Source organism: Papaver somniferum, chromosome 6 (genome assembly GCF_003573695.1).
Source record: "Papaver somniferum cultivar HN1 chromosome 6, ASM357369v1, whole genome shotgun sequence".
In the NCBI taxonomy this organism is placed as follows: domain Eukaryota; kingdom Viridiplantae; phylum Streptophyta; class Magnoliopsida; order Ranunculales; family Papaveraceae; genus Papaver; species Papaver somniferum.
The window spans coordinates 80,615,976-80,637,148 of NC_039363.1; the positions used below are offsets into that span (position 1 = coordinate 80,615,976).

Here is a 21,173-nt window from a genome sequence, read left to right on the forward strand (position 1 = left end):
TGACAAAAAATAATAAAGATAACACTCTTCACCTAAATTTCATCTCCAATTTCCAAGGTCTTATCTAACACCTTTTGTCTAAATTTAGAGACAAAAGATGACGTGGACTTAAGACCCAGGGTCATGAAGAAGGTCTTATTTAGACTTTATCCTTTACCCCCACTTGGTCCCCACATGGACATGTCATCTCTTTTTATAACCTTCACCCTAGTGTTGGAGACGGATTTAAGACCTTAAATGCTACATGTCATATCAATTTAAGACCTTGACCTCTACCATTGGAGATGCTCTAACAGTTTAATCAAGGGTTTCTTGATAAAGTATCCTACTTTTCACATAACACTAAAAAATGCCCCGTTTGTTAAAGTGCCCTTCCATTGACCGTTTTATTCAAAAAATGGGAAATGGCAATAAACAGACGTTAACGCTTAGGTAACAGCATCAAAAAGTCTAAAAAACCCTTCATAAGTAGAGTTGAATCCAGTTGAAACGCCGGTCTGATTGGATTGTTTCACTAAGTTGCATCTTCAGCCAATTCTGCACTGGGATCGACCATGAACTCCACCGCCGTCCGAGTTTTATCTGTTTCTCAGCCATTTGCCGGCAGATTCATGCCTTATTTTGGTCTTCTTCCTGCAAATGTGTCCTAACATTCATCTATACTTCGTTCACACCCATCCTTCACCTAGTTTATATTGAAAATCATCCACAACTCAAAACAGATTCTCCCATGCCGAACCCATCTCTTCCTTGAGTCAAACACCATCATCCTCAATCACACAATCTGTTTAATAACCCATTTCACCATCACCATACACACGGCCTCGGCATATCTTCTCAATATTTCTCAATCAACCATACCATAGCTACATCTCCGCAAAACCCATTTGTCATCAATAACCCTTGAATCTACTCCGATCATCCTTGTTAATCGACGGCATCAGTTCTTCTTCTTCTCTAATTTACATTTTAGGGCAACAACAACTCACCAATATCGCCTGTATCTGTATCTCAGCACCGATTAACAGTCGAAAACCTCTTCCCCGTCTTCTTATTTCAATCTTGTTTTGAGCAACACGGCAATCAATTTTCCATTCAATCGATCAACAAAAAACCATTAAAAAAACAGTAATATACGAAGAAAAAACCCTAATTACTGAAATTTCGAAATTAAATCAACAGAAAATTCAAAAGCTCCATTAGAATCAAATTAAACCCAATTCTCCCCTTCTTCCTTCATCAACATCAGATTCAGTAGAAACCCCTAAAATTATTTTCAATTTCACTTTCAACAAAACCCAAATTTTAGTATTAATCAGACCAAGTTTCGCATGATTTCCGTTAAACACAACTTCACTCTTAACATAATCTACAAGCCGTAACACATGTTTGCATTCTAAACCTTCAAATCTCTTACCAACAGATGTAGATCCATCACGAATCAAATCAACATCAAACCCTAACTTCACTGTTAACTTCCTTTAAAAAACTCAACTCGTGTTTAGAGAAAAGGAGTATTAAGAATCGGGTTGTTGTTGATGCTGTGTGATATTTTGAAGAAGATATGAAACCAGAAGAGAGAAAGCGAGGGGACAGTGATAAAGAAGGAGAAGAATGAATGAACAGAGGAGGAGGAGGCGTTGTGTTATTAGGGTAGTTAAATAAGACAGGGTAATGAAGTAATTTCAATTGATTTTTTTGACCAGGTAAACGAGACATGACCACTTTTGTTGGAATAGACCGAAAAACCTAACAACGAGGGCACTTTAGAAAATTTTAAAATGTCGGGCGCATTAATTTTTTGGATATAAAAAAACGGGGTACTTTATCAGAATTCTCTTTAATGAATTCAATAGACACACAAGGTAAGGCAAACAACCATTAGGTTGCTCCGTGTAGACGGAGGACCAGTAATAGTAATTTGGTCCTCTATTATCTGTAACTTAGAGCAACTGCAGTGGACGACTAAACCCAAATATTTGATCCAGTGGACAGGCATAGTGGGACGGACTATCGATCAAAATTTGATCAAAGACTAAAACCCAGACCAAATTTGGTCGACGACCAAGACCAAACCCAAATATAATCGGGCGTTGATATAATCTGATCCTACACAACGGACGTTGATATAATGTCCGCCACTCATCGCGCGTTCGTAAAGTTAACGCCTGATGCAGGGGCGTTGGTAAAGAATTCGCCTGTAACGGACGTAGATAAAGCTTACGCCTGGCATGGGGCGTTTGTATAGATTACGCCTGGCATGGGGCGTTTATATAGATTACGCCTGATTTGGGACGTTTATATAGATTACGCCTGATTTGGGGCGTTTATATAAATTCGCCTGATGCAGCCTGTTTATATAAATTTTGAATAAGATTTGCTTGGGGCGGGCTTTATACCTCCGCCCCATTTTTTTTTTTTTAGAATCTCACTGACCAGGCGTAATCTATATAAACGCCCCATGCCAGGCGTAATCTATATAAACGCCCCATGTCAGGCGTAAGTTTTATCAACGCTTGACGTTCAGGGGAACATTATACTAACGCCCGATCAAATTTACTCTTTTCTCACTACGCCACATGACGGACTAAACCCAAATTTGATCTTTTTTTTTAGTCTTTGGTCTTTGGTTATACTCGTACCATTGTGGACGCTCTTAGCCCCTGGTCTTTTTTCCTCTTGCAAATCTCCCCGTCGCTTTTGTAAACTATTTACATTTCACACCCGAAATCTCCCTTTTCTCTTCTCACCCAGCACTTCTCTTCTCTCTAAAGGCCGTGGTCTGCTAATGAACACGTTCATTACAGTGCCGCCAAAACCTTCCGAAACCCCCAAAACTCTGATCTGCGGCATTACAGAAACCTAGAAAATACCCTTCAGAGTTTTATTAATCAATGTCATCGATCAGCTGCGACTCATGAATTGCTTATACGCTCGAAATGGTAAATCCCCTTAAACCCCAATTTCTGATTCGCTATTATTTATTGGGTCGTCATCACAATCTTCTCTTTCTCAGGAGACTTTCCGAATTTCATCGAAAATATTCCCCAATCTTAGTTTCTAAAGTTTGTGGAATCTTATTGAGTGATTTTCATTGGCAACGTAATATAGAACTTAATAGTCGATTAATCCCTAAATTAAAACCTTGTGATGTTGCTCAGATTCTTGAAATCAATAAAGATTCTGAATCTGCATTGAAATTCTTTTATTGGGTATCTAAGAGACATTTTTACAAACACAACTTAGATACTTTTATTGTGTTACTAAAGCGTCTTGTTGGTGATCGGCTTTTTGAACCTGCTGATAATGTGCGTATTAGAATGATTCAGAATTGTGAAAAACAGGAAGATATGACAAGGGTTTTGAGGTTTCTGAATGAAATTAGTGTAAAAGATTTCAAATTTAGTTTACATAGTTATAATACACTTTTGATCCAGTTGGGTAAGTTTGAAATGGTGGATGTGGCGCAGAATTTGTATGAAGAGATGATTAGCAATGGGATTGAACCGAATCTTGTGACATTGAATTCGATTATTAATATTCTTTGTAAGCAGGGAAAAGTTCAGGAGGCTATGGTAATTCTAAGTAGGATTTTTCAGTCTGCGATGAAACCTGATGTTTTTACATATACATCGTTGATTCTTGGGCATTGTAAAAATAATGATCTGGATTCAGCTTTTAAGGTTTTCGGTCGTATGACTAAGGTGGGATGTGATCCGAATTCCGTGACATATTCAGCACTGATTAATGGTTTAAGCAATGAGGGTAGGGTAGATGAAGCACTGGGCATGCTAGGAGAAATGACTGAAAAAGGAATTGCTCCTACAGTTTATACATATACTGTTCTCCTTTCTAACCTTTGTCAGGTCAACCGTGTTAAGGATGTCTCTCACCTGTTTGCAGATATGAAGAAGAGAGATTGTTGGCCGAATGAACACACTTACGCTGCTCTGATCAGTGGCTTTTATCAATCGGGTAATATGGAGGTGGCAACTGGGTTATACCACAAGATGTTGATAGATGGATTGGTACCGAATACTGTGACGTACAATATCTTAATAAACGAGTTATGTAAAGGAAGAAAGTTTGTGCCCGCTCTCAAGATCTTTGATTGGATGACAAAGCGTGGTAGCTTGCCAAATATTATAACGTACAATGAGATTATAAATGGTTTTTGCAAAGAGGGTTTTACTGACAAAGCGATGGTTCTTTTCAACAAAATGCTTAAGGTAGGTCCTGCTCCAACTTTGATCACATATAACACTCTTGTTAATGGGTACTGTCAACAGGGTAGTATGGAAAATGCAAGAAGGCTGATGGATTTGATGAAAGGGAATGGATGTGAACCAGATGCATGGACTTCTACAGAACTCATTTCTGGATATTGTAAATGGGGTAAGTTGGGCTTAGCTACCAGTGTTTACAATGAAATGCTGGACAGGGGCTTAACTCCAAATCAGGTTGCTTATACTGCTTTGATTGATGGCCACTGTAAGGATGGGAAGGTTGATTTTGCGTTGTCTTTGATTGAGAGGATGGAGGAGAAGGGTTGCTACCCAGATATGCAGACCTGCAATGCAATGCTCAATGGTTTGTCCAAAGAGAAAAGGTACGCAGAAGCAGAGGAACTGCTTGGTAAGATGGAGGAGAAAGGTCTATTACCAAATGTGGTGACCTACTCAACTTTGGTTGACGGGTTGTGTAAGAATGGCGAGACCCAGTTTGCATTTAAGATTGTTGATGAAATGATAAAGAAGGGTTGTCCTGCAAATCTTTATACTTACAGTTCACTCATTTATGGGCTTTGTCAAGAAGGTAATCTGAATGATGCAGAAAAGTTATTTGCAGAAATGGAGCATAAAGGAATCTTTCCTGATCAAGTTACATATACCACATTAATTGATGGTTTCGTTATGTTGGGCACGGTAGATCAAGCATTTTCACTTCTGAAGCGGATGATGAGTGTGGATTGCAAACCTAATTACCGAACTTATAGGGTGTTGATGAAAGGGTTGCAGAAAGAACACCTTCTCGTAGAGAATTGTGCGGATGCCCCCAGTTTAACTGAAAAGGATATCACTTTCGATCTGGTATCCCGCCTCCTTGTCAGAATGTCTGAAAATGGCTGTGAACCCACTGTTGAAACCTATAGTACTTTGGTGAGAGGCCTATGTAGAGAAGGCCGAACTCTTGAAGCTGATAATCTGGTAGAAAATATGGTACGCAAGGGTTTGTCTCCTAACGAAGAAATATATAACTCACTCCTAATCGCTTATTGTAGAGATTTAAAAGTGGATCCTGCACTAGAAATCTTAAATGTGATGGCTTCTAGAGGTTATGAACCCACATTAGTTATCTATAGAGATTTGATTGGTGCTCTCTGCAAAGCAGATAAAGTAGAAGAAGCTCGGGGTTTGTTTGAGAACATCCTATTGGGGCAATGGAGTCCCGATGTAATTGTTTGGATTATCCTTATTGACGGGTTATTGAAGGAGGAGAAATCAGATGTATGTGCTAAATTTTTTCACATAATGGAATCTAGAAATTGTACTCTCAGTTCCCAGACTTGCTTGATATTGACTGGAGAGCTGTCCAAGGGCGATAAGTCTATTGAGACAGATTGCGTAGCTGATGGCTTAGACTGATTTCAGCCAGGATTTTGGAAATGTGGTATCCCAGAGAAGTTACACGTGGGAATCTGGTAACTAGACTGACCCTACAGTGGTCATGGGATGAATTCAGCCCACATAAGAGCTGCAACTTCATTTCTGAACTATCCAACAGTTGCGATGTTGTAATCTATTAAAGGTCTGTTACTGTCTTTATAAGCCCGGTTGAAATTTCCTTTTCCTTTCTGGCTTTGTTTTCTCCTTGCATATTTGTAGCTTTATGTGTTACTTGTCTAGATGACCATGCTTTTACCATTTACTCAATATGAATGATAACACTCTGAAAAGTAACCTAATCTTGTCTTTGTTCATATGTGTTTCAGTCTTGAAGATGCACTAAAATACTCTGAAGTCTATTGGTGGAGTCAGCTCTAAATTGGAACAAGAATGAGCTTGGGCTTTCGAGGGGATAAGTAACACATGTTTCAGGTAGCGTCTGAAGGCTTTGCTTAATAATGATTGCTAGTTAATGTGGTTATAATGGAGTTAAAAAATGCTTTTTGGGGTCATATTTTGTTTTAAGACTTGAGTGAAACAATATAAACAGGTATGTTCCAACTTCTAGGTGAATATAAAATTTTAGGTTTAGTTATAAGGCATCCCCTTTAGAACATGGTATGCTTTTGAGGATTCAAAGACAGTCACTGTTAAGGGTGGTTTAAAGACGGTAGATGTAAGTAACTAAAAAGAAAGAGAGAAGCCCATCAAGGAAAGCAAGGAAACACTTCTGGGTGAAGCATGAATTAAATGTTTCTTTTTCTCATAATAGGTCTATTGTGATTGACATTATCAGAGCCTTAGTAGGCAATAATTCGACATGAGAATTTCTTCGAAATTAATACTTCTTAGTTTACAGGATAAACATGTAATGACGTGGACTCTGACGGGCTAAATTTGATCGGCCGAGACAGATGTTGTGGTTTCAAGAAATGAAGGGCATCGAAGAAGAATTCCTTTTTTTGCGACATCAAAGAATCAAAGAAGATTCAAGTTTTCACAGTAACTTTAGAGAAAAGATATAAAGGTAAAATTTGTTAGAGGCATTTTACGTACTAACCAATTCATTTATTTATTGATTCAAATTGTATTCAAACAAATAGACTCATGTATAGAAAATCAATTTTAGCTTTTATTTCTTAACCCAAATCTGCAGTCACGAAATGTAATTGTTGTTTCTTCCAACATATAAAGATTTCCATTGTCAAATTTTGGGTAATCTAATGGAATTCGTTATGAATGCATACGTTTTTCTGTTACATGGCTGATTTTTTTTCCGCCTTTTGAGTAAAGTTGGTTTATCGGAAAGACTGGTGATAGAACCAGGCACCGGATACCAACTAAGGTAACAAGATAATGTACCTAAACTTATTTTTCACGCTGAAGAGACCACTTGAGATTCAAATTCAAGTTGATTTTGGTTTCTCCAAAGACAAGGTTGACATATCTGGTGTTCATCGATGCATGTTATAGTATGGTGCAGTCATTGTAACATATGAAGTGTACCCACTACTGACTTTAACCTGAAATCTTGAAATGACTCCATAACTTGCATTTGGGACTGTTTATGTGGCTACTTTTGGTGTCACCCCGGTGTAGTCTTAATCAAGGGTTTTGATGTGGTGGTTAGAAGTTGCTTTTAGCATTAGATTATTTCAGAAAATGTTGCTCAGTGATAGTTTACGTGCCTGACAAATATACCCCGAGACAGTTCAACAATAGGATGCAAAAGTTACCCAAGCATGACAAGAAACGCAGTAACTAAAGAGAAGTGAGCCCAAGAATCCAATTCCAAGTACCAGTGCACCCAAATGCTGTAACTTCTCCGATATAAGAATCTAAATCATAACTCCGACATGTTATCATGGGACATAATGATAATAAAAACGAAGATAGTACAAAAAACCACAGTGTGAGGATTTAATATGATCTAGACTAAAAGTAGGGCCTGGCGTACGAGGTACATCCCAAGGTCAGGGTGGTGATGATGATGACCAGGAAAACAACTATCCTTAGGATTCCTAAGTAAAGAATTCTAGGCCACTCAAGGGATAATAATAGATTCAAACAGTGAGTGAGTAACCCATATCATATCATAAATAATAAAAAGCATCACTCTCTTTCATTCCACTTTCACTAAAATCACTTCACAGTCTACTCTTCTTTTCCCTCCCTCCTCTATAAAGTTGAAAAGCTGAGCAAAAATTTAATAATGGAGGGTGCGTGTATTGTTGCATAAAGACGCATCTCTTTAGTCTCTACCACAACAAGTAAAAGCAACCTCAGCAATAACAATAGCAGCAGCAGCAGCATCTTCAGCTTTCGCCTCTTCATGCCATTCGCATCCAAATAACACCAGGACAAAACAGAAAGTGAAAAACCCATATATGAAAGAGACACATACTAAGAGAAGAAAAGAAGGAAAAAAAACCTCAAAAATTTAATAATATTAGCGGGTTCTCTTTACTTCTTCCTCCTCTCTCACATTCAATCAAGAAAAAACATATATCTCTCATCAACTTCAATAATTATTCCATCCCTCTTCCAACTCCTTGTCTTGTCTGAACACAATTACCCATTTTATCATTCTCTCTTTTCTTTTCTAGTCTAGCTAGAAAATGAGAAAATGAAAAACAAAACAAGCCCACCATCTCCTCCAAAGCCAATTAAACACTTCTTCAAGACAAGCCGACAAATCATCTCCCAACTTTTTATTCCAATAAACAAGCATTCCAAACACTACATTCCATCTGCATTTGGAGTTTCTTCCTCAACTTCTTCTTCCTTAGATAGTACTTTTGCCCCCTCTAAACACATCCCACCAACCTAACCCCTCCTTTCCTTTTTACAATTTAGACCATCTAACATTACCTTCTTGGACTTTGCACTTTTGCTGCCGATTCTCTCTCTCTTTTCAAGTAGATCATCCTCCAGAATCAATCAGAAATGCTCAATATAACATAATTTTAGTGAGAAAAAAACAACACAGCCTTCCTATATATAAAGAAACACTTTCACAACCCTCAATCCCTCCTAAAGTTCTTTCTCTTACTAGATTCACATATCATTCCTTTCTCCAAATAGAGAACTTTATTTCCTCTTTACTGTACTTCTCCAAAATGGGTAGGGAAAATAGTGATCAAGCTGTTGTTCATTCTTCTATTGCTCTCCTGCAAGAAAGATTTAGACAACTGCAGAGAGTTAAAGAGATGAGGGAAGAGAGAGAACTACTAAGATTATTTTCGTCATCCTCAGACTCCTCCGAAACAAGTATCAGTCCAACCTCAACTGCATGTAACGTACCACCACCATCTAATAAGCTATTCTACCACCCTGAATTGATAATTCCTCCTCGGCCAACTTTTCAATCTTTTCATCATTTCTTACGTACCGAATCACGGGGCGACCATGCTGACTACCTGGGAAATGATCAAAAAGGAAATACCGACTTCTTCGCTGTCGATCAAAAAAGAAATACCGACTTCTTCTGTGTTGATGAGAAAAGAAATACCGACTTCTTCCATGTTGATCAAAAGAGAAATACCAACTTCTTGGCTGTTGACACCCCACTTCTGATGAGCTTATGGCCGACTGATAGAAACATCACGCGTAACTCTAATACTTTTGATGATTCAGACGTAGATACATCTCTTCATCTGTAAACAAGATAAAAATAAGCCTTACATGTTAGTTTCCCCTGTAGTCTCCTTTTTTCTCCTATCCTTCTCTTTATTTCTTTGAATTTTTTGTTCTTATCTATTCTACCTCTTGTTAGTGTTGTAAGAATGGAAAATGCGGGAAACAACTTGGCTACTGTTTAATATTATTATGAGTATTATTGTCACGATCATCTTCATGTGCACCGGCTGAAAATATATTGAAGACATTGTCCTCCAATCTCTCATGGACTTGAGGCTCATCATTGTCATCATCCCTATCCGACTCACCATCCGAGTCATCACTTCTATATGAACCATCAGCACCACCTGATTTTCTTTTTGTGATTCTTGGGACCAAACGAGTAACCTCCTTGGTTTCTAATTTTACATCATCATTGTTAATACATTCAAATCGAATAGCACTCACTTTTCTTGCATTTCCGGCCAATACCTGCACCACGACATAGGATGACATAAAATCACCTTAGTTTTAGAAAATAAAGTTAAGGGGAAACCATCCAAAAAGACATACTCCATTGTAACTTGATTTACCATTTACGTACAACTACTCAAAAAAACATTCATTGTAACTTCAAGTCTGACCGATATAGTAAACATTCCTTTTTCATGATAAAAAGAAAAGAAGAAGCTAACAATGAAATAGGCCAATGGGATAACTTAAAAAAGCTGTGTGGATAGCAAGGGCAGGTGAAAAATGTTTGTGCATCAAAAGAATGAGAGGTAGTTTTGAAAATTCCACAATATAGTTCACAGAAGCAGGTCTGCTTCACCCAATTTCGAGCAAACTAAAATATTTATTTACATTTTTTTTTCCTTTTATCTTCTGCATCAAAGCCAACAAAGACTACAAAGTAACAAATCTTTGATTATTTAAATACCACTAAGGGTTCTCCGAAAAAACACGATTCCAGGTCAAAGAAAGAGAATAACAGCATCCACAAAGTAGGACAGATCGACTGTTACAATTATTATAAGAAAAATAGAAGACAATAGAGTGATAACCTCTTAAGCACAAAGAAAGAAGAAAAGAACATGTGATTTCATTTGCTATTGTTTGGATTTATGTTGTTTTCTATCTTTTCTTCTTTTGTTGCCTTAACTCGGTATAAGGTTATTTCTAACCACACCGCAGGCTAATCCTTCACACTAACCACAGTAATCAATTCAAATTTTCAAGATTAAACTTGCAATAGACTAAAATAAAACTACCTCTCAGTAATAATGTTAACCTGATACATTTTGGCTAGTGTTTTTCGTCTTTTAATGCAGAACTCCCTACATAGTAATTGAGCACAATGGCTGCCCTTATATCTTTGTATTTTATAGGTAAAATCGTAATATGCTAGTATCCATAACTATAAGAATATGATCCCTGAAAATATAATGCACCACTAAATTTAAGGGAAGATGTGTTAAATGTTGCTTATTTGGTCCAAAGCAAAAGAAAATAAAAAGATGTGTTGAAACTTAAAATAACCGCAAGCAAGGAGAAAATAATGAAATATAAAAAAAGATAAATGTTTTTTCTTTTGATCAGAGCAATGTAGACCTTACCTCAAGTTTAAAAAACTGATTCTTTTCGTTTTGTCGTTGTCGTTCTGATTTTCCATTGGTATACTCATCATTATTATCTCGGTTTTCTTTCTCAAGCACAATCTTGATACTCTCACCTGTCCTGGGAATGTATCCAAATGCCTCACAGATAAAACCTGACACAGTCTCATACTGATTACCCTGCAACAAATAAGTAATAAAAGAAAGGATATGAATATGTGCATGAATGGTACACCTTGATCTGGGTACTCCCTTCATTGTGTACATGGATTAGGGTTAATAGAAAAACTAAATAATATACGAGTAACATCAACACAGCAAATTAGCTTTCTGTGATAATGAAAAACAAACCTCTGGTATTTTGACATGCAGTTCTTCGGAGAGCTGATCAATTGACGTATTTGCATCCACATCATATATCCCTTCTGCTCGCATCACAACATTCCCTGTTTTCCTTTGGATCTCCTCCTGAGATCAAAGTAACGTAAACGGAGAAACTATTGATAATCATGTCATTGCAATGACTAGCCTCACATGCTTTAAGGTGGACACTTTACAAGCTATCTGGTTCATGTTTTATACCAATAGAGCTTTTTGTGTGTTATGATTTGTAGTTAGTTGCATACGTAACAAGGGTACTCCTTTTTCTCTTGAGGTGTAATGAGAAAGAGGAATAAAATCAACCAGTCAGAAAATGTGAGGCATAAATAATTGATAATAATTTTACCTTTGAATCATTTTCGTCAAATATTTCTCCAACGATTTCTTCAACAACATCTTCCAGTGTCACTATCTGATTCACCAAAAAAAAAGAGCTCAAGGCAGGAATACGCTGACAAAGTTGCCACAAGACATGATTGTTTGCCATCTTGCATGCATACAAGACATGCTTGTTTAACAGAATTCGCATCTAAGCTCTAAACAGACGTTGTGAATGCAAAAGATTTCAATTTTATATAAAAGTAATACATGGCAAATCAATGTCTTTTGTATATACAGGATTGATAACATGCTGCTGTGTAACGCTTAAGCATCAGATTAGGAAGAAGAAAAGAAGAAGTTAACGTACTCCAACAGTTCCACCATATTCGTTAAGTACAATGGCCATGTGAACCTTCCTGATGCGGAATTCTCTCAGTAGATTCCAGACCAACATTGAATCTGCAGTAATATTAGATCATGGCCATTCTAACAGTCAGTAATAAACCACTTACATTACAAACTCTATGAGACGTTGACAATCTAGACGCGGTACATGAAACATGAGAAGCATCGCAACAATCCGTAGTTAGATTCCATGGTATTTCCATATTTTGGCACAGCAATAAAATTAAACAAAATACGCTAAACAAAACAACTGGAGTGATTATTACAGGATTAGCAAAAGTAGGGATTACCAGGCACAAAGTATGCAGGCTTATGTGCCATGTGCCCCACTTTACAACTTTCTAGAAACTCGCCCTTCAAAAGTAAACATTGCAAATTTTATTAAGAATTTATACTTGTTTAGAGAGAGTGCATTTTTATTTGGAGTGATAATTAGCAAACCTTGTGAGCTTCATCCAGCAGATCCATTGCATACGCAATACCTACTATATTGTCTATACGCTGCTCAAAAACAGGCACCCTAGAAATAAGTTCATAAAAATGTCTTAGCATATGTATATGGTAATTAACTTAAAATAAGCATTAAGTGTGTGGAAATTTAATTTACCTTGAGTATTGATGAGTCACCCACAGGTTATGGAAGTCAATAAGTGTTGCACTAGCATCAATAGCAACAACATCTATCAGAGGTGTCATCACCTCCCGTACATGTGTATCTTTTATTTCTAATACATTCTCTATCATATCCTGCAAAATTATATAGTCAGCATCTGATTCCTGATTGTAGTAGTGCAACAATCATAAAACTAGGAGACGACTTGGGGTGAGAGGTATCCAGTATACCCACAAACAAAGCTGCTGCATGATGTTTACTAAAAATATTACATTAATAGTGCTTTAATAGTGCGTACTAATGAAGGTACCATCTAAAATAACAAACGAAAAAGTAGGACCCGAAGCATATGATATTACCTGCTCTTCCTCCTCTATTGCCCCACTCAGCTCAGCTCCTCGCAACATCAACTTCAATTCCTCCTCAGTAACGTATGGTTCACTGAGTTGACAGTAACCATTTATAAGAAACTGAAGCTTGTCTAGAGAAGAATTCCTTAATAATGAAAAACAAGAAATAGAAGCAAAAAAGTAGGATCGCCTCTCAAATAGAAAATAAAAAGTGCTACTAAGTTAAAGGAGAATTAACTTCCTATGAGATAATAATGAAAAAAAACTTAGAAGTGCAGCACAAAAGTGAAATGTCGAAATAATCAAACTGTAGCGTGGTACCATACCTTCTTCCTTTTAAACCAAGCATTTTCAGGATTCCCATTGAAAGAAAGGTAACAACTCTTCCAACAGGATACAATATCAACGAAAGCCACGCCACTGGCCTGACCTAGAGCCATGACATATATCACTTGTCAAAAAATTGTTGCTGAAACAAGCTCAATCATGAGAATTTTTCACTAGTGAAGCCATTAAATAGGACATTCTCTTAGACTTACAAGATAAATAAGCAGGTTAAAACCATACCACAACCCTAGCAACCTCAGTTGCATGATGAACAGCTATACTTTTCGGAGTAATTTCCGTAAAAAGCAAAAGAACAACCTGAAATCAAACACCGTGAATCGGTTGCAATTAATCCTAGTGGCACAGAATATAGCATCCGACACAAAAACTAAGAACCAAGATGTATTTGTAAAATATAGAAGACCGAATATAAGAAAATGAAACAATCTTTCAGGAGCTTTATCACAGTGGAGCCATTTTCCATTCTCCAGAATGCAGAATGTGAAGGGACTTAAACGTACTGTCATAACTCCAGTTGCAGCAGTAACACCAGCTTCACCATAAATAGCTGTCGCAGCATCTGTGACTAGTGCAGTTGCCGCAATATTGACCACGCTGTGTAGGTATAAGAATTCACAATAAGAAAGCAAATTAAAAGGGTGAAGTGGAAAAACAAAGCAATAAAATTGGTAAGAATAAATATTGAAAGTTCTTTTACAAAACCGTACGTCGTGCCGATAAGAATGGTTGTCAGGAATCTAGTAACATCAGTACGAAGCATTCTAAATACGCCATTCTCGGGCTCTTTTTCAGCCAATTCACGTATCTGTAGGAAGCAACAATTATTTTAGTAAAGATATGAACATCCTTATTGTCGGTTAAAAAGCGAAAGATTCAAAAGGTTTCAGAAGTTTCACAAAACATAAAGACGCTATCAACAAAACTTTGGAGATGTTTTTAGCAGTACCATTCTACGGGCACTCATCTCTTAAGTCTATATTCATAAAATGAGATAGGATGATTTCTATGTCCTTGAAGATGGTGAAACTATATCCGACTTATGAAGCTTCCATGGTATGTATGAACAACTCCGAAATGTTTACCTACTAATCTTCACTTCCATGATCACATAGCACAATGTAATATACGAGCTGTGAGGCCACTAACAGTATCAATCAAAGTATTTTAAAAACTTAATATTGAGCATAACTGGCATACCTTCCAAGGCCATAACGTAGTGATTGAAGTCTCCGCCATTGAAAAAAATGCAGATAAACTCAAAAGAGCAGCCAAAAGCAAACCTTGTTCTTTAAAAACACATAAAACCTGCTTTAATTTTGGCCATGCAGCTTTAAGTACCGATTTACCTTGTTCTAAACCATTATTAATCACTCCTTCCATTGCATAAACCTTCCCACATTGAAATACAAAAACCCCACAAACCATTGCACTCATTATAAACAAACCCTTCATCAAAACCTTCAAAAAATCCAACTTTTCATTCCCAATTGAGCAATCAATCTTCTTTTCCTCATCCACAGAGTCCAAATTAGCCCTAATTTCGAAACCATTTGCTTTATCAAACTTTCCTCTGGAGAAATTTGTGGGGACAGAAGAAGAAAATTTGTAGTGATTATTTGTTATTCGAATTGGAAAAGGTAGAACAGAAGAAGAAGTATTAGAAGAAAACTTGAGTTGACGATTGTAAAGAGAGAAAACTTGGAACTTATTGGGTTTACATATGATTGTGGGGCGAGAAAAAATGGAACCTTCTGCTACTAAATTCATGGCAATAGTTTTAACAATTTCAACTACCGATGAGAAATCAAAATAGGTGATTGATGTTTCCGCCTTCTGAAGAAGAAGACGAAGAAATCCAAACTGGTTACTGTATGGAGGGAATTCAAAGTTTGGTAGAAATAAATTCTAGGGGTTTGTATCAAAAACTTTTAAAAGTTGCTAACCTGCTAGCTGCTGCAAACCTTTGCACTGAGAGAGCCACCCACGAGTCATCATGTAAATATTCGCAGAAGCCACTTGCAACTTTTTGCACACAAGGACCCTCAAAATCTTTAGAAAATGAAATAAGATGCCGATGGTCTCGATAAATTGGAACGTAATCAAGCTGGTTAAAAGAGGGGAACAAAGACATCAGATGCTGTAAATTCTTTTCGAACCCCAAGGCAAATTGATAAAATGAGAAGTCTTGTCTTGTGCTATGGCAGGTGGATACGCTGTATAGTCCAACAAGATGCACACCTCAGTGACATTATCGGTTGACGAAGCACTTGGTCATAACTCAAGTACAAAACACAGTGGCTTTCAGCAACTTTGAATACCATAACTTAAGATTTAAGCTTCATAATGCATGTTTGGTGTTGCGTATACAAGCGAATAAACACAGTGGACAACAACAACAACATGAAAATAATTAGTCTGTTACACTGACGCTTTACAAGCCGAATAGCAACAAGTCGAGATAGAGGTATTACTATCACAATTGAAGGGACCAACTGAGCCACTATTTAAGGGACTAACTGTGAGCCAACAACTGTAGTGGTAGTAAGAGAGATGGGATTCTAAACATTCTTCAGATAGTCCTGGATCTTAGACATCATAATCAACTGTGACGGATCGCTACCTCTGCTGCTGCTTTGTGATGCTCTTGCACTCTCCTGAAGCTTTATCTTCTCAAATAGATACTGCTTCTCAAGCTCAGCCTCATTCAACCGTTGCTTGAGGTACCTACTGGTATAATCCTCCGTTTTCTCAGTTTTGGCAAGCATAATCCTCTGAAGCTTTTCAGCTTCCTCCCTCGCTTCAGTGGCCTTGAGCTGGAACATATCAGATTCAGCCATCTTAAGCCTTACAATGCTCTCCAGCTCGTCAATCTGCTGCTTTTTCCTTTGCTTGTCCATCTTTATCTCTGTCGCTTCCCTTACCTTGTCCTCAAGTTCTTTGTCACAAGCCTCAAAATCTAGACGGGCTTTCTTGAACATCCGCATTTTCTCCTCAGCCACCATTTCCATCTTCCGGATTGTCTCCCGTACTACTTCTGCAATCTTATTGCAAGCTTCCTGTGGTGCGATCAAATGGCCGCCTTCTTCTACTTCTATGTTCTTTATGGGGTCTATCTCAAGCTCTGGAAGACAAATACACAAGTGATCAAGTTGAAGGATGATAAAGCACATAGTGTCAAGTCTATCCTAGTTTTCATGTTAAAACTGAAATTGACAACTGATTCATTCGGTTTATTTCGAAAACATTACAGGGTCAGTGAAAAACGTTGGACCTAAAAATGAAGGAGGCAGAAACACCTCACAATCAATCCATACACAGTAACTGCAGGAAAACATAATCATCTAACCTAACCCTGATTAGTAGGTGGATAAAGCTAATAAGTTATTTGAACAGAAAAGCTCAGGAAATCAACTGAAGAATTTAAAATATAGAAAGGCTAATCATTTAAGGGAAACATACCTTGGAGGAATAACATCATCACTTTGCCCGCAATTGCTTCTGCTACTCCAGACTTCATCTTTTCTCCAAGTTCCTCACACTTCCAAAACAACTTTCTCCCCCTTGGATCTTCACTTCCGCGGAAGATCCTACTGACAACATCAAGCTCCCTAATCAGAGCATCCCGGTCCCAACTAGGTGCACAGTGTTGGAACACATCTTTAACCCACCCTAACAATTCCGATGTCCTATTACAAGCTCGGCACCTGAAAAGCATCTCACTGGGACTTGCACCACTCTTAACACATGTGCCCATGGTCACTTGCCCTTCACGGATTGCACAGTCGGTGTGAGTCCAATGAGAACACGAATCACAACCAATCCATCTGAATGTGTTCACCTCAAAATCAAATTTGTTACATATCGTACACATGCAAAGATTGCAGAAACCATTTCTATTGGTACATATTTCACAACTACAGTCATCAGCTGGAAGCTGGTTTTGGCATGCTATATTTCTACACCTCTTGTACACAAATACCTCGATGAGTGAAGTTTGAGAGAGACTAATGTTCGGATGCAAAAATGCCTGAATTCCTGTTTTGATTGCAACAAGTATCTCGAGATGTACCCGATGCGCCCTCATTAAGGTTATAGCATTCAAATCATCTCTACTATGGACAAGTTTCTGTAGAATCATATACTCTTCTCTATGCTGAGAACCACCAGTCCCTTCAAGAATGACGCGTAACTCACTCTTCAGCTCTTCCCCTAACTCATCTGGCAAAACGTGCATCCTCTCTGAGATTATCTCAACTCTTTCCTTGGCTAAATCCCGAAGAGATAACTTATCAGAACTAAAAACCCGACGAATAACAGACTGATCAGGACAATCATTCTCTCCTTCTTTCTCATTTTCAACCCTCTTTCCATTATCATTAGTCGGCCATGTTTCACGCGAACTCGCACTTTCAGACGGAGATGCACGAACTTGTTCAGAAATTGATACAGGTTCTTGTAAATCAGGAGACCCACGAGACCCCCTATTATCTAGAGATAATGATGTCTGTAAATCTCTAGGTTGCTTTCGTGGAGGTAACATTCTTGGAGATGGTTGGTGTGGGAAATTATTATTAGGAGGTGTAGCCTCCATTCAAATATATCTCAATCTTCACTCTAATTTTCAAATCAACAATATCAACCTACATGATAACCAAAAATATTGCTTAAAAAAATTGCATCAACTGGTATAATTCAAGAACAAAACAGTTTACAAGAATATATATTAAGATCACAAAAATGAATAAAGGTTGAAACTTTGAAGTAGAAAACGACTCAAACTGAGATCTGAAAAGAGAAATTACTTACCAAACAAGTGAAAATCCAGCTAAGCTTTAGAAATTTGTGAGTCTTAAGTTGAGAAACTCTTGGATTTATCTACCTCAATTTTCTTTCTTGCTTCCCCCTTTCAGAGCAAAGAAGATATTGGAAGAAAACCCTAGTCAACGGAGAAACACGTTTGAAGAAGAAAAAAATGATAACGGGTGTTATTACACTACTTTGCACAACTTGTACAGCCAGTTATTACCTAGTTAAAGTACAGCTAGGGCTCCACAACGGGTAGGGTGGGTAGAATATGGCCTATACCCGCCACCCTACCCGTTTACTGGCGGTTAAGAAAAATTTTACCCGTCACCCTACCCGCCATTAAACGGATAAGATCCTGCCCAACCCATTCTCTGGCGGGTCGGGTAGGGTAGGGTGGCGGGTATAATCGTTTTTGTTTTTTTTTTCTTTTGCGAATTTCTAAGGTTATTGAACCTGGAAACGATAAAGAGCCAGATGATGTAGAGATTAAGGTGCCTGAACTTAATGCTAAAGATGTGAAACTATGGAGAAGATTATTGCTGGTAAGGTGTTTGATATAATGCTTATAAGGATGTAAGTTTTTCTGGATAGAGTTTTAATCTGGTTTGTGTTTGGTTTTTGATGGATGAGAACAGCGGTCAGTTGGAGAACTGAAAGTGGATCTTGCGTAATGATGAATGACATTGTATTGTATTTGATTTTGCATTTTATTTTGTTGATGTTGTTTTGATCTAATTTGGTTATTCACTGTGTGTGTGTAAGTACAAGATCATAAATGGCTGTGGAAAAAAGGAAGTATCCGCTATCTAGCTATGTGTACAACCGCAACGGTTAGGTTGTTATGATTGTAAGAATGTTAGTACCTTGCACTTAATTTGAATGTTAACGTTGGTTTTTCCTTTTGCACCTCGCTCACAATGAATAACTTATCACATGCTCCTGTAACCAATTGCATTCCAAGCTAGCACCACCAACATTCAAGAGCTGGGAATACCGACCGACGTGCATAAGGTGCTAAGTCTAAGAAGCAACTTGCAAAAGATCGATATAACATATGAGATATCTTTCTCTGATTATGTTGATAAAATAGTGGCAATTGTGGATAAATTGGAGAGGAAAAAAAACCGTAAAATGCTAACATCCGAAAACAGAGACGAAAAGAAACTTCGATAGTTCATCCCAGTTTTGCTGAGTCACTTTTATTTATAAAGAGTGAGATAAGTTATGGGGGTTGTATTTTTGTGATGAAGGACGCCACTGATGAAATTCCATGTTCAATTAAGAATCTGACTATTTTTCAAATGGTATATTTTGATATACAAAATTAATATCTTCACGGTCATTAAAACGGTGGTGAGATGCTCTATTTTGCTGGCAGTCAAGTGGTACTGGAATGTTGCGTTTCACCATCGCCTCCGTCGAAGAGGACTTTGATATTCACGTTTACTATTGTGAAAGTGAATGTATCATTTCTCTTCTACCAGTATCAACGAACCAAGGTTTTATGAATTAATTTTTTCTGATAAAGAGAAATAGAAAAAAATGAGAATCTTTGCAATACACAAAATATAAAATATAACCGTTTTTTTTCTTTCTGGTACTTCAAAGATTTATCTGAGAATCTAAGATTCTATTAAAGAAATGGTTTAAGGAGAAAACGATGTGGAAGAAAACGAGAAATCTTTTCTGTATTAGATGATTTAGATCGATTTGACAAAAGACACGGAGTTAACATTTTACCCCTTGTTTGTTTTAAAATAACGGATCAATGGGCACGAGACGAAAAAAAGGACAGGGATTATTTGGTCTTTTACATATATGAGGCGGGTAAGCGGATAGGGTAGGATAATTTCGGATTATATCCGTCACCCTACTAGCTAACTGGCGGATGAAATAATGTTTACCCGTCACCCTACCCGCCAAATAGTGGATAGGGTAGGATACGGTTAAAAAACTGGCGGATAGGGTAGGATTGGCGGGTAAGGGTAGGATATGTGCACCCCTAAATACAGCCGAGTTGACCTGTTGCTACTGGATATATTCACCTACATGGAACGTGGGTAATTAAAACCATGGCAGAAGTGAGGAAAGCCACCATATGGTCATATCATAGGAATTACAACATGGACTCGCCCAAATAGAATGGGAAAAATATCGTTTGGTCTTTTTTTAGGTGGTCACATGTCTGTTTAGTCCTTTGGGAAAACGTCTTTACTATTTGGTCCATAATAATTTAAAAATCTAAAACAAACAAAATTACCCTTCCGTGTTAATTCTTACTTATTTTCTTGTAGCAGTTCATTCGTCAAAATGAACTCCTGTTAATTTCTGTTTATTTTTTCATAAAACATATAAACCAGAATTCATTCCAGAAATGAACTCCATATAAAAACCTAAACACACAAATCTTCATCTTCTTCATCGATTTCAATAGCAGCAGCAACATCGATCGTCATCAAACAGCAGCAATAAACATCAAATCGTCTTCATCATCTTCGTTTCAATCTTCATCTTCTTTGACAGCAGCAGAAAAAGTTAAAATCCTGTGACGAATAAACACATAAATCTATCGTCGTATTCATCATCTTCATCGTGTTCATCATCATCTTCAACCGCAACAACATCAAACAGAGAAGAAAAACAAAGAATATTGTCGCAAGTCGTCGTCTTGTTCATCATCTTTATATACTCATCGTCTTTATCATCTCTGCAAAATCAAAACCCTAAAACTCACACAAATCTTCATAGTTTATGCAGAAACAGAAGAAAAAAGATAGAGAGAGAAACTAGATCTGAAAATATGGAGTTGGGAGAAGTAAATCTGAAAATGATTTCCTCTCTCTTGATAATTTAGTATATATGTCCTAGGGTGACGTCGTGGATGATGTAATGGTCCCAAAAGGGTATTTTTGCCATTACAAGATGACAATTACAACATCCATGACGTCACCCTAGGACCAAACCATAATTTTTAGGAGCAAAATATTTTTTCAAAAAGCACCAAACAGACAGTTGACTGAGTCAACTGGACTAGACTCTCTCTATTATA

At 37.4% G+C, this 21,173-nt stretch overlaps 3 protein-coding genes across 3 annotated transcripts; 1 reads left to right on the forward strand and 2 right to left on the reverse strand.

Annotated features, from left to right (window-relative positions):
• Positions 1 to 2,762: 2,762 nt before the first annotated feature.
• Positions 2,763 to 6,925, forward strand: LOC113288132 (pentatricopeptide repeat-containing protein At5g65560-like). The gene is made up of 3 exons (XM_026537089.1): positions 2,763 to 5,808; positions 5,993 to 6,098; positions 6,526 to 6,925. Exon 1 carries the CDS (start codon positions 2,940 to 2,942, stop codon positions 5,643 to 5,645), a length of 2,706 nt encoding a protein of 901 aa, XP_026392874.1. The 5' UTR covers positions 2,763 to 2,939; the 3' UTR covers positions 5,646 to 5,808; positions 5,993 to 6,098; positions 6,526 to 6,925.
• A 759-nt stretch (positions 6,926 to 7,684) lies between these two features.
• On the reverse strand, positions 7,685 to 15,356 carry LOC113288133 (DUF21 domain-containing protein At1g55930, chloroplastic-like). The gene is made up of 14 exons (XM_026537090.1): positions 14,516 to 15,356; positions 14,026 to 14,123; positions 13,819 to 13,912; positions 13,538 to 13,615; positions 13,297 to 13,400; positions 12,980 to 13,061; positions 12,615 to 12,754; positions 12,449 to 12,527; positions 12,298 to 12,361; positions 11,970 to 12,061; positions 11,628 to 11,693; positions 11,252 to 11,368; positions 10,901 to 11,080; positions 7,685 to 9,776 (listed from the first exon to the last, which is right to left on the reverse strand). Exons 1-14 carry the CDS (start codon positions 15,083 to 15,085, stop codon positions 9,477 to 9,479), a joined length of 2,064 nt encoding a protein of 687 aa, XP_026392875.1. The 5' UTR covers positions 15,086 to 15,356; the 3' UTR covers positions 7,685 to 9,476.
• A 261-nt stretch (positions 15,357 to 15,617) lies between these two features.
• On the reverse strand, positions 15,618 to 18,295 carry LOC113288134 (OBERON-like protein). Its single transcript, XM_026537091.1, has 3 exons — positions 18,125 to 18,295; positions 16,778 to 17,958; positions 15,618 to 16,439 (listed from the first exon to the last, which is right to left on the reverse strand). Exons 2-3 carry the CDS (start codon positions 17,907 to 17,909, stop codon positions 15,877 to 15,879), a joined length of 1,695 nt encoding a protein of 564 aa, XP_026392876.1. The 5' UTR covers positions 17,910 to 17,958; positions 18,125 to 18,295; the 3' UTR covers positions 15,618 to 15,876.
• Between the last annotated feature and the right edge of the window lie 2,878 nt (positions 18,296 to 21,173).

Bases quoted from the DNA above. Each gene is read 5' to 3' on its own strand.
- LOC113288132 (XM_026537089.1), top strand. From the start codon at position 2,940: ATGGTAAATCCCCTTAAACCCCAATTTCTGATTCGCTATTATTTATTG.
- LOC113288134 (XM_026537091.1), bottom strand. From the start codon at position 17,909: ATGGAGGCTACACCTCCTAATAATAATTTCCCACACCAACCATCTCCA. The intron at 16,440-16,777 runs GTATGTTTCCCT...TTTGTCTTCCAG, and splicing joins GATGATGTTATTCCTCCAAG to AGCTTGAGATAGACCCCATA.
- LOC113288133 (XM_026537090.1), bottom strand. From the start codon at position 15,085: ATGAATTTAGTAGCAGAAGGTTCCATTTTTTCTCGCCCCACAATCATA. The intron at 12,528-12,614 runs GTAAATTAAATT...ACTTATTTCTAG, and splicing joins GTGACTCATCAATACTCAAG to GGTGCCTGTTTTTGAGCAGC. The intron at 9,777-10,900 runs GTAAGGTCTACA...GTCGTGGTGCAG, and splicing joins ATCAGTTTTTTAAACTTGAG to GTATTGGCCGGAAATGCAAG.